The 17,576-nt window shown below is 37.2% G+C and overlaps 1 protein-coding gene across 4 annotated transcripts in view; it reads right to left on the bottom strand.

Moving 5' to 3' along the window:
- Positions 1-427: 427 nt before the first annotated feature.
- SOCS6 (suppressor of cytokine signaling 6) overlaps positions 428-17,576 on the bottom strand; it is a 28,051-nt gene continuing 10,902 nt past the window's right edge. For 2 of the 4 annotated variants that reach the window (XM_075084591.1, XM_075084590.1), the window contains exons 2-3: positions 5,107-5,295; positions 428-4,141 (exon numbers count right to left, since the gene is read on the bottom strand). In XM_075084591.1, the coding sequence (XP_074940692.1) occupies positions 2,412-4,016 (1,605 nt within the window). In that variant the 5' untranslated portion in view covers positions 4,017-4,141; positions 5,107-5,295 and the 3' untranslated portion in view covers positions 428-2,411. The remainder of the gene's footprint in view (positions 4,142-5,106; positions 5,296-17,576) is intronic. The other 2 variants (XM_075084589.1, XM_075084588.1) reach the window with 1 other exon arrangement.

The following is a 17,576-nucleotide window of genomic DNA, read 5'->3' on the forward strand; positions in this document are numbered from 1 at the left end:
CAATGCAATGACTGCTAAATTAATGCATGTGGAGTAGTATAAACATATGCTTAATGCATTCAATAGTGGTATTAAATGGCAAAAAAATATTTAATATACTATAATCTTTCAAAGATTCTGTAGAATGCATAGACCCTCTAGTTGGTACGGGGAAAGAATTTTTAAGTGAAGAAAACGCCACAGATTTTCTTCCAAAAGTATGCATCTGAAATCCACAAAAATTATTTTCTTTTTCCTCCCCACAGACAGAATCAGAACACTGTACCATACAATAGGTTATTGTGCCTTTCTGAATAAAGTTAGTGATCCTGATTCAGGGGGCAGGGCGGGAGAAGTCAGCAGAGGAAAAAAAGAAAACAGAATTCACACTTGCATACATATATCTGAATGGCAGAGCCAACAAATTACGCGTATAGACTGCTCTAGATTATTTTTTTTTTTTTTAGTTTAAAACTTTATCAGAATAAGGAAGAAATCCTTATTCTCCCTCCCTTAAAAGCAAAGGCAGCCTTTGTCTACCTTTGAATTTCTTTTTTTTATTTTTTAGTTAAACATTATGGTCAAAAAATAAATTAAAAAAATATAAATTTAGTCTATCAATTCAGGCAACCCAAGATGTAGTGCTATTGCACCACCTTGCAGCAATACTGTATTCATTACTAAAGACTCATTTCAGGGGATAAAAGGCTAGATTAAACAAGGAGAAGTAAATGACCTAAACATGAAAGCTTTATCAAAGATGAACAGCCTTTTTTAAGCTGATGTTTACTGACTAGTAACTCCTACCAGAGATGGGGAAGATGTCATTCTAAAATACAGAACAGGGGGCAGAGGCAGGCAAAGCAAGCCCCCCTCCCAAGCCAGCCATGACCCCCTTAACAAATAACTCACAGAAGTGATAGAATCATGAGGGGTTCCAGGAGAGAGGAGGGGGGACGGGACTGAAACAAAACAGGAAAATGCCATGGATTAACCTTGTATGATGAAAATATCATAGTGTAAAACCTTTACTCCCCACTGAAAGTCTTGTTTTCCCTACAGAATGTTAGAATAACTGTGAGCTTTTCAAATGCCAGAATCTTTGACAGATATCATAATCATTTAGTTAACTGATTCAATATTTCATATGTCAAAACATATTTCATGACAGCAAACTGAAAAATTTTCTGTGGTCAGTGTATATCCAAACCTCTTTTCCCCGCAATTTTAATGGCTATGAGAACAGGGCTCCATTTTAAGCATCTTCCATCCAAAATGTTATCAGTCCTGTTTCTTCCTTCCCAAAGGATATCCAAAAAAAAGGGGAAAATAATCCAAAGGACATTAGTGTATTACTGCATTTCTGAAGTGAGAAAAATGCAGACACTTATAAAATTTCAAGTAGTTTGAATATATATTGTAGAAATCATCCTATCAGAAGTTTTAACCCATCCCTCAAATGGCTTATCAATTTTTGCTCCCATAACAATTCCTAGAGTCTTCCTTTACAAAACCAGGGAATTCCATGCCCCCCCATCCCCACCCCAAGAGGAGGTAGGAGGGAAAAGGGCAGGAGGTGGGGACCTGGTGGGTGTTAATGTAGTTAACTGATGACATGATTTTGAAAGGTAATATTTGACAAGGCCCCAATACCGTAATTTCCTTAGAGGTACTACACATCAACTTTCACAGACTTTTTTTTAAAGGCCATTTTTAGAAGGACAAAATACTGAGACAAGAAGAAAACTGAACCAACCTTCTCAAACACAAAATAGTGTAGAGACAATACAAGGCTTAGGAGAAAGGTGGTTTTTTTCCCAAAGATATGCTGCATAACCATGTTCTTATCACACAGCTCTGTCTAAGTTCTACGTTAGGGCATATCTCTACAGAAATTTATATTTAAGATACTAGGAAATAGTTTTTAACACAGACATAAATTCTGTGATTTAGAATACCGCTGTTTTTTATCCACGATCGTTTTTTCTTTTAAACAGGCTATTTTAAAGGGGAAAAAAAAAATCCATTCAACAAGTTTCATTTGACTTTTACTTATGGTTGAATACACATGAAATGTGCTTTCAATGCATAAAAATCACAGTGGATAGCAGCAAAGGACTTGGGGGAAATTAAGGAAAATTTGATCATTCACATTGTGATTAATCTGCACATTGATGAAAGATAGCTATTTCACACTTCTAAAAATAAACTTGAGATCATTCTTTCAAAAAAAAAAGACAAAAAAGCCCCCCAAAATACACAAAAAAACCCAAAACAAACATAAATCCAAATGCATTACTTTTACACACAAAAATGAAATATTTTTATGGCAGCAAAAGATTTTGATAATAATGAAAGTCTGTAAACGGTAATTCAATCTCTTTTTGTTGTTGTTGTTCCCAAAGTGCAAGATGCAAGATTCCCATAAGCTTTCAGTAGTGCTTTTCCTGTAAATAATCCTTCATTTTGTTTGGCAAAGGCAGTTTCTGAATCAGGTCTATTCTGGTGTATTGACGTATTACAAAACGACACAGGTATTGTAAAGAACGCACCTGCATAAACCGAGATACTGGATTTGTCAGTCTCACCGGGTAAGTTGCAGATCCAGGCAGTCGGGATCTGGAATAGCAGAAAGCTCCGTTTTCAGAGTCCCTGATTGAATGTTCAATTAAGTCAACTATAGATGTATGTCCCTCCACATCTGGTTGTTCGTAAAAGCTAAACCTACCATTTGAGTGTTCAATTCTAGTATGAAGAGTTTTTCCATGGGAACGAAAACTCAAACTTAAAAGGTAACGATCGTCAGAACTATCTCGAACGAGAAACGAGCCGTCAGGCACATTAGCTAATTTTCCCTCTGCCTCCCAACGTGTAATGGGGCCCCAGTACCATCCTTGTTTTGCAAGTTTTTTCAGTTCTTCTGTGAGACTTGTCACAACCATAGGACCACTGTTCTGCACAGAATCATAAACTCTTCCAACTCCAGGGGCAGTGTTAGGATCAAAATTCAAATGGCAGCGCATACTTTCAGCCACGTGGGCATCTGTGCCATTCAATCCACTGAAGTTCCTTTGGATTTGATTATTCTGCATTGGAGGTAGCAAAGGTGAGAGTGGAGGGACATCGCTGTGATTAACTCTTGGGCTTTGCAACATGACTCCTGTGGTACCAATCAACAAGCCATTCACCGTCTGGTCCACAAAGATATCTGGTGCAACAACTACATCCTGATCCCCTTGGCTCTCGTCTTCATGGAAAGCATTTCCCCCGACTTGAGAAGAAACTGTTGAAACTTCCATGGGTGAGGAACTATCCAGACAGTAACTACGTGATCCTTCCAAAGGATACATTCCCTCATCTAAAGGCACAGTATACTGAATGTAGTCCTGAGGCATTAATCCAATAACTACAGGCACATGTTCATCAATATGGAGATGCAAGTCCCCGTTCTGAGATTCTGTATTTTTTAATGCATTGTTTTGTTCCTGGAACACGTTGTCTGGCTGCAAGTCATGGAAGTCCTTTCGAACGCCATTCAGTGCTGGGCTTGGATTAGAGGAATGGACCAAGGCCTTGACTTTCACTTCCATTTTGATGCAAGTTTCTTCTGAATTTGTAGGTCGAAGGGGCCACGGAGTTGGACTGTAATGGTGATTACGGAGGGAAGTGGATCTCAGAGGTCTTTGAGCTCGCACATCTTTGAATGTTATTGGAGCAGATGAGGAAGAAAAGGTGTCATCATCTGCAGAGCTTACAGATGGTGTACTGCCTTTGCCTTTCTGTTTCTGTTTTGCTGAAAGCCTCCTTTTTAACGTACCCATTAAGCTTTCGCTTTTTGATCTATTTTTGCCTCCTTTTTCATCTTCACTATTGACTTCACAGCTAGCCAAATCTTTACCATAGCAGCTGCCAAATAAGGAGTCATCTTTTCCAAATTCACTTAATGATGGCTGCTGAACCACTACGAAGTCACTTTCATCTTTACTTTTATTTAAGTTAAAGGACTTGCGAATTGTTTTGAGACTAATTTTCTTCATTATGACAAGTTACAAAGTCTGGCTGATCAGCAGTGCTTGTGGTGATATAGCCCTAACACATGCAGAGCAGCTTCTGCTTCATTTATGTGTTTTATCCAGCCTCATTTAACTTCAAGAGCCATTTCCTGGAAACAAATAAAAAACAATTAACTTCACGAATGAAATATTTTAAAAATTATCCATAAGAGTTTCCCCCTCTCCAAACAAAACAGAAATTACAGTACTTAAGTAATGGGCATCAAGCAAAAGTAAATATAGAGAATTCATTTGGAAACCAATCAGGCTCAGAAAATGAATCTGCTACTTCTGCCTTAGAGATTTCCCCAATGTTTTTTTCTGCTTTTAGCATGCTATTTTTCAAATAAACAGACTTGTAGGCATATATATTTAATGCACATATAAAGTTTTCAAGCACAGAAACACCCCTCTTTCAGAACGCTCCTGAAAAAATCCCCACAAAATAACTACAGAAGATAAAACTATAGAAGATATTCTATCCAACAGGATTCCTACAAACATGTTAAACTGTGATTAGTCCTAAAAACGTGGTCTTACAAGGTCATACTTTCTTTACACTGAAAAGTTGAGCAATATTCAAATAGTTACATAATTACAGGAAAACTAGCTCCAGTCGTAAAATACAGAGAAATTAACAGTAAAGTAACATCTGTTTAGAGCACACCATAGAAGCCCCCTCCTGACCTTCTATGAAAGAAAAGTGATTTCCAAACCCTGTTTTAGGTATAGAGGGGGTCCCATCACAGGCTCTCCTTGCCTAATACTATTAGTGCTTTTCTTCCTCCAGTACTTCTGCCAAGCCTTATATGGACACATCTGCCTACGTCCCAGTCAACTCCTCCCACCTGGCATCTTCCAAAGTCATAAATTTTACTTTTCAGAATATTTTTCTGTTGTTGTTTGAGGTTTGGGGGTTTTGTTTTGGTTTTGTTTAAATTTTTAATGTCAATTACACCTTCCAAAGGAAGCAGCTCTGCAGGCAGGGGAAGAACAGGAAGGGAAAAAGAGGAAGGAAGTTGCTGCTGCCACGGAAGTAGGTACTACAGTTAGTAGTAGCCATTTTTCCATGTACCTCTAAAAACATGTTATGTTAGCAGTACAAACTGCAGCAGTAAGCCTGGCTCCAGACTAAGCGTGGCAAGCTGGAGGAATCTAGGAGTCTTTCAAGAAATCTTCCAAGTTTGGAGGACTGAGGGGAAAGCAGAACAGCCCTTATGTATGCACTTCCCGCTTTTCTCCCATGGTATCACAGTACAAGCATCTGAGAAAAATAGTACAATGCGCTGAAATAAGTTTATCAACCAAGCAATATAATTTTCTTAAATAACCATTCAAATATTGCATAAAAGCAAGATTACTATAATCAAGCAACAGTCCATTGGCTATTACTCTCGTCCAGCACAACTTTTGTGGTCCTCAACTGCACAAAGGCTAAAGGATCTTATCCAAAGCAAACTAAAAGACAATGCAAGGCATCTAAGGATCCTGAACTTCAAAATACCTTGAAAAATTTTAAATACCGCCCTGCTGTTGGGGGCTTGAACACTGTTCTCATAAGCAGAAGCACTAAATCTTGATTTAGTTAGATTTGTACCCTAGTCCCATCTTCAATTTCCCTACACTATTCTGCACCACCCTACCTTGAAGGCCTGTCCTGTCTTTGCCAAAACCTCTGACATTTCCCAAGTCCATCTTTAGAGTATCTTCAGCTCTTTCCATTTCCTTTTCTTAATTACCAAACTAAACAGCACTTTCCTTCCTCTCAATGGGGAGAAACTAAAAAGTTTCTCTTCTGCCTGTAAACTGATTGTTTGCCATCAGCAAAAACAAATGTCCCCAAAATACCTGTTTCCTAAACAAACAAAAGACTAAGAACCAACTCCTGCTATAAACAAACATTAAAACCTTAAAATACAGGTCCGGTATTTTATTAGAAGTTCACTGCTTATTTTCCACTCTTAACGTGGCTCCTACTGTACCTGGAGTCCTGACACCCTAAAAAACCTATTCCACTTCACAATTTGAAGATGATACTGAGGTGTGCCTATGTACTTTTAAAGGTTAAGACACTACTTTTATTTTCCTTTTCTTATGACAAATACATGCAGAACCATACAATTTCATGGTTTAAAACACTGATGTTTAATATTAGCTCCATATGTTTGGAATAATTGGGAAATATGGAAGTACTGAATACCAAATATGAGTAGAACACATTTAGTGGGTTGTATATGCCTGAAATCCAGCGTATTAGAATAACTGGCAAAGTACAGTAATTAAGAAAAAGCTGGATACAGATAAAGGGAGTGCTACATGTCAATTTAAAGTAGACTCAAAATGTTTTATTGACCTTCTATCCCTAAACCATTTGGATTTTACCATCTTACCAATTTACGGTAGTCTTTTCAATGTATGTGAATGAATGAACCTACAAAACGCGTGAAAAATATAACTTCAGGTTCTACGCTGATCTTGGATTGACAAAGTCAAAGCCTTTGTTCACTTGATAAATTTAACTGTGCCTTTGTGTACGTAGTACCAGAACCCTCACATTAGCTCCACTTATGAAACCCACAGTGGTCTCCAGCTGCTTCTGACTGCCATCCACAAGCTGATACTATTTCCACTTTACCCCATGCTTCCCCATCCTTGTAGGAAGTACATCATATGGTTTGTAGTTCCTAACCTTATAAAAGCAAGCATAAAATAAAACCTGCCTAGTAAGCTAGGGAAAAAAATAAAAGAGCATTATCATATAGGAGAGAGAACATGTATAGAGCCCTAAACTCGATGGTTGACCACATTTTCTTTTTTAAAATTGGTGGGCTTCAAAAGAATTAGTTACCTAAAATTTGACTGAAGGAACTATGTTTCTGCAGCTTCTCCATAATTAAAAGACTAACCAAGTCACTGAAAGAACAGGGTTTTATCACATACTAGTCTTTCTCAATCAAAATGTGGTTTGGGTTTTTTTTGTGTTTTTGTTTTGTGGTTTTTTTTCTTCTGTTTTGTTTTTTTGTTTGGTTGGGGTTTTGGTGGTTTGGTTTTTTTTTTTAATACAAATGAAAAGCCGAACTCTAATGTCAACAGATAAATCTCTACGGCAGCATATAGAGAAGTAAAAATGTTGTACTTTCAGAATGACTACTGGGTCCCCTTGAGCAAAAGTGGTTTACATCTGTCAGCCTACCTTAGTAGCCAGTATCTTTATCAATCAAAATGCATGACTGTCCAAATGCACAACTCACTACTACTATCATTGTAACATTTTGTATAGAGAAATAATAAAGGTTTGAAGTTCAAATATAAGCCACATAAACAACATGCATATATCCAGAAGTCCAGCTCAATCATTCAGGAAAAGGTGATAAAACCTAGTAAATGATAGTCTGAGTCAAAACCCTCTGAAGTAAACCGAACACACCTACAGATGAAAGCAAGCCTCTAAACAAGACTTCTGTATGAGGACCACTCTATGACATCTCTTACACATATTTTATTTGAGACAGGAGAAAGCAAATACATCCTGAAGTCAAATACCCTAATTGATCCAGATACTGTTCTTTCTTTGCACATACTTTAAAAAATACCAGTAATCCTGCACTGCATATTTATGCATTTAAAAGCGCTGGATAAACAGCCCTCAATATAAGATATGCTCGTACACCTTCAAGTGTAGAATTTTCCACTGATTGCATCCAGAAAAGCTGAAACAGAAGAGCCCAGCATGCACCCCTTCCCGGCATACATTAAAATGAGCTATTCAACTTCTTCACAATCCTCAGCACTGCAACAGCTTCACTAGTATTTTGTACTAATTATGGCATCACTGAAGTCTCCCACTGATGTGCTCTTCCAGTGCCATCTGCTATGCAGTGAGTTTAGACAGCCTAACTAGAGAGACCTCTAGAAATTCTGCTGGCAGGTATTTGTGACCATAAACAGACTCTGAACTATGCCAGTCCACTCCCAAAGCCTGGTGGGTATGTACACAGAAACACCTGGAACACACACATTGAAAACAGGAGATTAATCAGACCCAGAAAGAGAATGAGATGTTAACACACGGAATGAAGAGTCAGAATAAATTTCTGACTTATGAACTTTCATCACAAATTCTGCGTCTTGGAATCTTTAAAATTATGCAGGTTGACAAAACACAGACCTCCTGACAGAAGTTACCTAGACTGACAGATTACTACCCAGCAAACACCATGGTTCCTTTGTGTTTATATCTCAATGCAGTGTGCGCAAAGGTACACCAACAAACAGTTAGATTATTTCTGTTTATATGGCCTTTATTAATTTCTTATCTTTTTCACACTTTTAGGCTAGGTACACTCACTTCCAGAGACAAATACTATAAACAATGTTGCCAGAATATACTACTACAGAAATAAAACAGCATTAACTTTTAAGAGTTGGGACAGAAACCATCATAGTGGAAACACACAGCAAAATACAACTCATGGCTGAATGAAGAATTGGCTTTCAAAAATTTTTAATAAAACTACCATCACAAAAATAGCTTGGAACTATTAATCAAAGCTGCTTCAGATAACTCAGACTTTCTTAAAATAAATGTCAGTCTGCTTATTTATTTCCACAAAGTTAAACAATGGAGCATAAAAATGGATTTTTTTGAACCCACAGCTGCATTACTGCTGAGAAGTCTGGCTATCCATTGGAAATATACAATCTTTATTCTTATCCTGAATCATAGTAAAACTTAAATCATTTACAACTTCAAGGTAAGCAGATCTTGCTTCAGAACTTTTGGCACAACTGTGCATGGAGCTAAACTGAAAACTGTAGAAAGTTGAGGAACAGTTGTGAAAAATATGTATTTGGAAATTTAGAAGTTCCAACTTGACAAAAATCAAAAAGCTTTTTCACCATGAGGACAGTTGGGCAGTAGAAGACGCTCCCCAGAGTAGTTGTGTAGTCTCTGTCCTTGCAAGTTTCTAAGATCCAAGCATGTTAGGCCCAAAGAAATCTTGTCTGATCTCAGGGCTGAGAGGAGATTTGACTTGAGACATGCTGAGGTCCTTTTCAAACTCAATTATTCTACAATTCTCTGACTTTAAAAATTGTGAGCTGTCTTAATAAATCTAAAATAATGAATTTAGCTAAATTTTTAATAAAAATTTGTGTTTGAAAATATCTAGGAACTTCATTTCCAACTTCAGTGCAGTACTATGGATTTGTTAACTATTTCTACTGTTGAGCAGAACAACGTTCAGCTTATAAAGAAAATGTAAAAGCTAGAATTAACTGCAAATGTTGTACTACAGAGTGTTTTTCTTCCATAGAATCATAGCACAAACACTTCAAATTTATTGTATTTTTAACATAATTATTTATAATAAGACAATAACGAAAAATACCTTGAAACTGAGAAGTTTCTGCATTCCTGGGGCATGACAAGCACCAGGTTTCCATTAGTCAGATAACGAAGCCCAGTTTAATTATCTGCATAAGTACGAGGTGTTGTTCCCCTGCTTCAAACTCTCACTGAAATATACTCATGCATTACTTGGAAGGGTGTTTCAACAACAGCATCTTAAGATAACACAGATTTCAAGTGCTGTATTTTGGAAATTCCTAAATATCTAAATTTATTCCAGAATTCCTAAATCTATTAATGTAAATTACTAAGAAGTTGTTCTCCATACCTTATTAATTTTACTTTAATAAAGAAATCTGTAAAGAAATAATTAGAAATTATTTCTTCAAAACAGTAACAGAAAATATTGACTCAAGATATATCCTTCTACGTACTTGTAGTTTCAGTCTATATAAGCACAGAAACTACACACAAAATACTCATTAAGAGAGATTAAATACTTATTTCAATCATTATCAGTTTCTGATAGAACATATACACTCCATGGCAGCTTTCAGCTTTCTCACTATACGTGCAATTAGCATACTGAAGATAGTGAGGTTTGTCCCTTCCCTGAACTTCAATTGAATTCCTACATTGTATTACTCTGTAATATGAAGTGTCTTTAAATGAAGTAATCTAAATTGCATTGCATACTCTTGCATCTTGAAAACAACTGACAAGATAGATGTTTTTAGTAGTGGCTTGCTTGTTAATGGATGAACATTGTTTCAATACAAGATTGCTAATTTTATAAAAGCTCATCTTCTTCTGCATACCTGCTTTTTTAGTGAGTGGGGAGAAGCTCAGATGCACACCTTCATATACAACTGGAACAAGGTTTTTTTTAAAAAAAAGAGACAAAGAGAGAAGCTCATCTGACAGTACTTTGTACTCTTAACAATTCAAGAATACTTAAAGCCTCCTGTTTTTAAGCTAACTAATCAAAGACCTGGATGCTGAGTAGTTGTTACTCACCACAAGTTTAAACTTCCACCCTCTAAGATTTGAACAGCTGAGGAAAGTACTGGTGAGAGACCAAGACAATTCAATCGGTATTACACATATTACAGTTTAAAATAAACAAAAAAAAAAAATCCAACAGTAAGTCACATCATTTCTCCTATTTCTTTTTCCTCCTTTTACAAAGCTTAAAGGGAAAATAATCCATGGGTACTAATGTTCTAGCACCATGCACTAATTCTAATCACTATTAGCAACCTTTAGGAGAGAATAAGCAAGGTATGCCTTTGGTAATAAGCAGAAAAGTAGGGAAAAATAATAATGGAAACTTGACACAAAGGGATTCTTCTTCACCACCATTAGTGGAATTAACTGTATGTGAAACCAGGAACAGAACCATTGAAGAAGTCCGAATACCCTGACTGCTCGCCTCTGGCCTACTGTTGAAAAAAGATGTCCCTTACATCTGGATTTCCCTGACTTCTTGTTTTGGGTTTGGTTTTTTTCCTTTCTTTAAACAGTACTTAATCCATGGCTGCTTGCAGTAAGTCCTGTTCTTCTTTCCCATATTTGGTTGCAGGACAAAATATTTCTATCTGATTGGTAGTTTTCCCCTGGGGAGTAACTGAAGAGTGTTAAATGGCATCTTTGCATCACAGTTCATCTGTGTATATACAGTCTTGTAACTACAATAATCTCATCACTGAAACAGCCAAAACCAGTTACTAAAACTAACAGTCCTCACCCAAGGTTACAGCTCCCTTACACAAGGATGGCTGATTGGGATGCATGTCTGCTCTGGAGCTACCACAGACACACTAACCTGGTGTATTAAACTGAAATCAGCACCAGTTGATATCAGCTAGTATCAGCTCAAGAACACACACAGCATCATGAGATTGCTGCTGGAGGAGGAAACTCTGGGGCAGCTGGGTGGATGACAGCCAGAACAGCAACCACTTCATCCACTCCTGCTACATCTCTCACCAACTGGAAATCAACACCCAAACAGGGAGCAAAGCAGACTGTACTTTTTATACCTTTACTAAAAGACTGGCACAAGTACTACCTTTCAACACTTTCTTTTAAGCAGACATCTGATAACAAAGTACACTGCTAACAAAATTTTTCACACATGCTGAAAATCTACAGGGAAAAAGAAAGCCACAACTTGGCTCTAAGACCTTGATGAACTAACAGTGAGGAGAACACGAGAAAACAGAAATAACTCAGCAGACCAGTATATGTTAAGACACTGAAAAATAAAAAAGTGAAACATTTTTGCTGAGTCAAATGGGAGAAGTCAAAGAAACCTGATATATGTAGTCCATGTACATTTGTTTCGTTGCCAGAAATCACGTCCACTGAGTGCAAATAAACCTCTGTTTTTCTCTTTCACACCGCTGTACAGAACCAGATGAAGAATGAGAATAATGCTCAGTCAGGCTCAGTTTTCATTTCTTTCTATTTTATAAGACTGCAGCAGCCAGCCCTGCAGCAGGCTGTCTGTCAGCAAAAATTAAGTTTAGTTTCATAAGCAAAGGTTAGATTTCCTCATAGATGATGTATGACAAATCTTTTCCGAGTAAGGGTCCATCCCACTTCTCCATCCTGACAGAAGATGGATGCACCAAAGCATTTCTCCTCAGTTGTAAGGTATGGCGGTCGCCTCATGCATAAAGCCCTCCTTCTTGTCATGCTATCTAAGATATTTACGCAATCCTCTTAAACCTTAATACAGTTATGTTAGGAGCCTGAGAAAAGTTGCGAGACTGCAGTGCTCTGCAAACCAACTTCTCATTTAGCAATACAGATCAACATCATGTTCTATAAACAGGAATAATTTTTAAAGCAGTTTTGCTCTACAGTTTTTCTAAAGTTACCTGTAGAAACCAGTATACAGTTTACAATAATAAAATGCCTTTAGCAAGGAACAGATTCTGCACCTAGTTATTTGAGAAGAACAGAAGTGTTTGAAAGTAATATAATGAAAACAAAAGGAAGAATGAGAAAGACACTCAGTAAAAACAAGGAATTTGCATGTCTGTGCTTCTTTTAATGAAGAACTACACACAAATGCCTAAATCACGGAACATATGTTGAAAAGACTATAACATATCTAATTGCATGGATACAGGCACCAAAACCCAATTCTAAATGCAGCTTGTTTCTGAATCCCAACGTGTTTCAAAACGTAATTTGAGAAACACTGTCCATCCATTTAAAGCATACACCAGAAAGACAGAAATAATAAACCAGACCATTCTCTCAAAGTGATTTTTGTGGTCAGCAATAATCTGACCATTCTTTTAATATTAGTGACTTAGTAACATAATTGTGAGAATCAGTTTTCCAGCCCTTCCTAAAAAAGGAAAGAAAACACTTCACAGACATGCAACAGCTGAATATTACCACTTCACACTGACTTGTATCGACGTTGGTTTCGCTTTCAAAGTTTACGTTGGGCTACTTCAGGCTAGTATTTCTATGGCAAGCAAGAAACACAGTCACTGTGTGCAACTTCCAAAACACGCCAGCTGAAAACGGCCTGCTGCCAACAGATATTTTGATGAGGAGACATAAAAGAGGTACCATGAATGATCTTTCCTACGGTGCTATCAGAACAGATGTTCAGCTTCTCAGGCCAAACCTCTGCCACCTGCCAACCACGCAGTACACTGGGCATGTACCGAACGGGCAACACAGAAATACACCACTCAGTTAACACGTGTACGTGCTTGTCTGCATTCAGAAAAGTAATGCTAGAAAAGAAAGGAAGACACTGCGAGGGGAAGGAGAAAAATACAGGAAAGGTAACAAAGAGAAGCCTCGTACCATATTTCTGCTGAATACTATGAAGGTTTACACAGGATCACCACATACTTCACTATACTACTTGCTGGCATAAATACTTGGTTTTTTTAATGTTGCCATTCTCCCTAAATTACAAGGTGTTAATTTGTTATAATTATCCTGTTTGCTTCTGCCTGTCCAGTTCACCTGATGTGAAAATGGAAAGAGAGGAACCAGTATTTACACACTGTAGCGCCCAGCAAGCATGACTGATAATTACACTCTCCCTACGGTGCAGCATGAGATACTCTCCTCCTGAGGAACAGAAATGAAAGACCTAAGCAACACATCAGGAAAGCTATTAAGTCATATTCATGGCGGAGGGGGGAACGGAATCAAAATTAAACTTAATAGTTATTTTAAACACCTCACTAGCCACACTACTTAGCCAACAGGCGGCTTTACAGCACATATTTGTAAAACTGGTATCTTGACCAGCAAGTTGTAAACTGCTCACCTTCCCACTTCTATTTATGCTTATCTGACAGACAACCAGAAACATACGTAATTGGCCTTTGCTCCTACAAATAGCATTCACCCAGCATCAAAGATATGTGAAAACAAGAAAAAAAATCTGCACAAATTATTTCAAGGTAGTATAATTACTTTCAAAATATCCAGAGGAAAAAAAAATCTTTGTAATAATATGCCAAAAACTTATGAAGAACATGTTTTTCTTCAAGCAATAATCCAAATTTAGTTATTTAATCTATTCCACTAGTAACAAAGTAAATATTGTTAAACTCTAAAAGAGAACATTATTCCACACATTTGTCTAACACATACATGAGCTGAAACAAAAGCAGCCGAAACAAGTTTTTAAAAGAAATATAGACTGGTTTGAAAATTCACTATACAGAAAAAGAGGATTCTGCTTTTCCACTGTGTCAAGCACAGTCATGTTCTACAATTGGAGGACCTGTGCTTGAAGCGAGGTTTTTTTCCTATTTTTCAGCTTCCCTAGAAGGCCTGAATGAATGGCAACACACTGCAGTCTCACACTGCTCTCATACCTACCATTCTGCCTTGGACCTCACAACTGATGATGGCAGCATTGGTGGCTTCAGATTAACCTCAGCTGGGTTAGTTTCTGACTGGGGCTGAATTTCCCTTTAAATTTGTATGACCAGGTAGGATCTCCGAGTTATTTGCAGCTATCACCCCCACACACTTCTACCATGTCATTTTCAATAACAATAAAAGCTTTCTTTCATTAGAATATAACACTCTATCCTCTTAATTTAAGTGAAGATGCAGCAATCCTTGATAATGCAGTTAACCCTCTACATAAGTGGAAAGATTAAGTGGACCCATTTATGGTCAGAGGGGAAAGAGTGTACAGTGCCTTGATTAAAGGGAAATAAAAGCAGAAGGATCTTTGCCACAGCATCTGTACAGCATTCACGCATAAAGAGAAATTTCCAAGCATGCTGAGGAGAAAGACACAGTTAATAAGGACGTTCCTCAGAATCACAGAGAGGAAGGGACTTGTCTCTGGTTTGGGACTTTCTTCACTAAATTATCTGAAAGAGAAATACAATGTATTTGCTACACGGACACCACAAAGATCCCACCATTCTCCTCCAGACTATACAATAAGTTTTAATGTCAATACTGCATAGTACTTGCCTCATATCGAGGCATTAGGTTGCCATACAACTCAAAGATTTAATACATTTCCAACTCACACACACTCCTACTTCCATGGCTTTGCATTTTTTATGCACATTAAATCAGCTGGTACCTGTAATTTCTAATAGTGGAAAATTCTGAGAGAATACAAACACCGACAACTGATATTATCCTCATTCCCCAGGTGTGCAACGTGAAAGAAATCTCATTTTTGTGACATTCATAGTTTTGGGTTTTTTTTATTACAGACAGTGACCTTTTTCCAAAGCAATAACCAATTGTTTTACTACAAATGTACACCATTTACACAAACATAACATACCTATAGTATGAAAGTATATGCACCCATTCAGTATAACACATTGAAAGAGAAATAGACATTCAGTGAAATACGAAGTACCTGGGATGAAAAGGCGTTGGCTACATTTAAATAATAATTACTTTTAGTCAATCAAGCACTTTCCAATCCTTGAAATAATAACTACTGGATAAAATAGTGTAGTATAGTGCCTCATGTAAAGTACAGGCTACTACTCAAAAAAGTGAGTTCCCATGTCACTTCTAAGAAGTTCAGAGTTAAACTCTCAAAGACTTCCTATAGAAAAAAAGCTTGACCAAGCAAGGCTCCCTCTGTCTCTGTATGCTCTGCAGCCTCTTCAGGGCTGCCCAGTGAAGTTCTATCAAATAAGCAAATGGGTAACGTCTCAGCTGAGGGAGCAGCCATAGCAAAAATTTATATACCCTTACACATTAAAAAAAAAAAATCCAAGACATGGGGATTTCTAAATACAGGAAAAGCTTTCGCTGGAGCTCAAAAGTGTCTCTAAAACCAAGGAGGAAACCAGCATGAAACAACTCCATTCCTCACAGAGACAAACATGTTTCGCAAAAGTGTTTCATTGTAACAGAAAAAACGTTTACCACCAACCATTAAGATACCACCTAGGTTCATTAGAAGCAGAAGTGATCTATTACTTGATTTGTTTTTAATTTCTGATTAGCAAGTAAAAAGAGAAAGGCTTAGGTGATACTTTTAATATCACTTTGGCAACAAATCACAAGCACAAAATATTAAAAACTAAAAAGATTTTCTATGTATCATATTAACTCAAAATTTGAGAGTCCTTATTCCCAAAGTGATCAGTAATTTCCAGTAGCAATTTTGCTTTCTTGAAAATTTGAAATACAATTGCTAAAATAACCACAGGCAACTTCTATCGGTGAGTAAAATCCTTTGTGTTTTCCTTCTGAACAACAGCATGCTGAGAAAAATAATTTTATACCTTTTATCTGAACCATTTATATAGGAAACATTGAACCTTAATGAAATTATCTACCAAGTTCAAGAACTCAGAAGTTGAGAAAAGCCAGACAAGTTGCCTGAGCAATTCTCTTCTCTTTCTTGCCTCACATATGTGACAAAAATGTTTACATTAGTTCTACTCTCCATCATGCTTTAAAATATTTGGTCCCATCATTTACTTATAGTATACTAATTAATTTCCAAATTCCAGAGCTCACAGAATTATCAGCTTCATTAAGGAAATTTTTGCTTTCTCTATATCTGACACTTAAATGTTAATGCACAGGTATTCAATGCTGTATTCAACATTTCATGAGCCAGGACACTGAAAGCTCAACTTCCACTTTTTCAGATGTATTCATAAGCTGAATAATATGCACCATCAGGCCAAATTAGAATAATTTAATTCTGAAATCTGAATTTTGAATTTTCATAATGTGGAGTAATGGGGGAGGAGGGAGTGTTGACTTGGGGTTTTGAGTCAATACCTACTTAAGTCTGAAATCTCCTCCACCTCTCCATGTACATAGAAGATGGCAACAGAACCAAGCAAGTATGACCCCAGTAGTTGACTGCAAGAGCAAACTGCCACCGACTGAAGGAGATCAGTTAAAACTCAGGGATTTGCTGACAATGAAGGAATAAGCCAAACACAAGACCTTGGGTTTCATCATCCTCTGGAGACATACCCAAACTTTCATGATACCTTCTATATATCCCCATTTAGTCATGATCCAGCTTCCTGACTTTCTTTAAAAATTTACAATTCAGCAGGTATTTTACAAAGTATTTCCAGCCCAATTGCTTCATTTATCAAAGCAGTAAGCGAATGAATCACCCATCTTACAGAACAAAGAAGTATCAGGTAGCTGGATGATGGGCAGAGGATCCATCAGTGGTATATAGATCTAAATGAGTTAAAAAGATGCATCGGGGGCGGGGGGGGAACACCACACAGGAAAAACCAACCCAAACAAAACACAAACCCCACAAAACCAAAAAGGATGATACTAGAGATACAGAGGAGGGAAATAAAAAAAAAACAAAATCAATTCCCCCCCCCCAACAAAACCCCAAATACTCTTCAACTTTAGTCCTAAACCAGTAATGAAACTGCAACCTGGAAAGAAAGTAAATTCAGACTAACAACTAGGCCAACAATATTTCTGTCCAGAGTTTAAGCTTTACATGACACAAATTCTAAGTCTGCTAAACTGGTGCCTCCAGCGAAGCTTGCAACACAACAGATCTGAGGCTGATGGCCCACTTTCCAAAAACACAATTCAAAGCAATGTACGTTTTGACAAACTGCAAAGGTCAGAACTACAACCGGTCTTACCTAAAATAGAGATAAAACAACTGATTTTTGTCCGAGTTCAGATTTTTTTTCAGTACCTAAGCATAA

Source organism: Phalacrocorax aristotelis, chromosome 2 (genome assembly GCF_949628215.1).
Source record: "Phalacrocorax aristotelis chromosome 2, bGulAri2.1, whole genome shotgun sequence".
Classification (NCBI taxonomy): domain Eukaryota; kingdom Metazoa; phylum Chordata; class Aves; order Suliformes; family Phalacrocoracidae; genus Phalacrocorax; species Phalacrocorax aristotelis.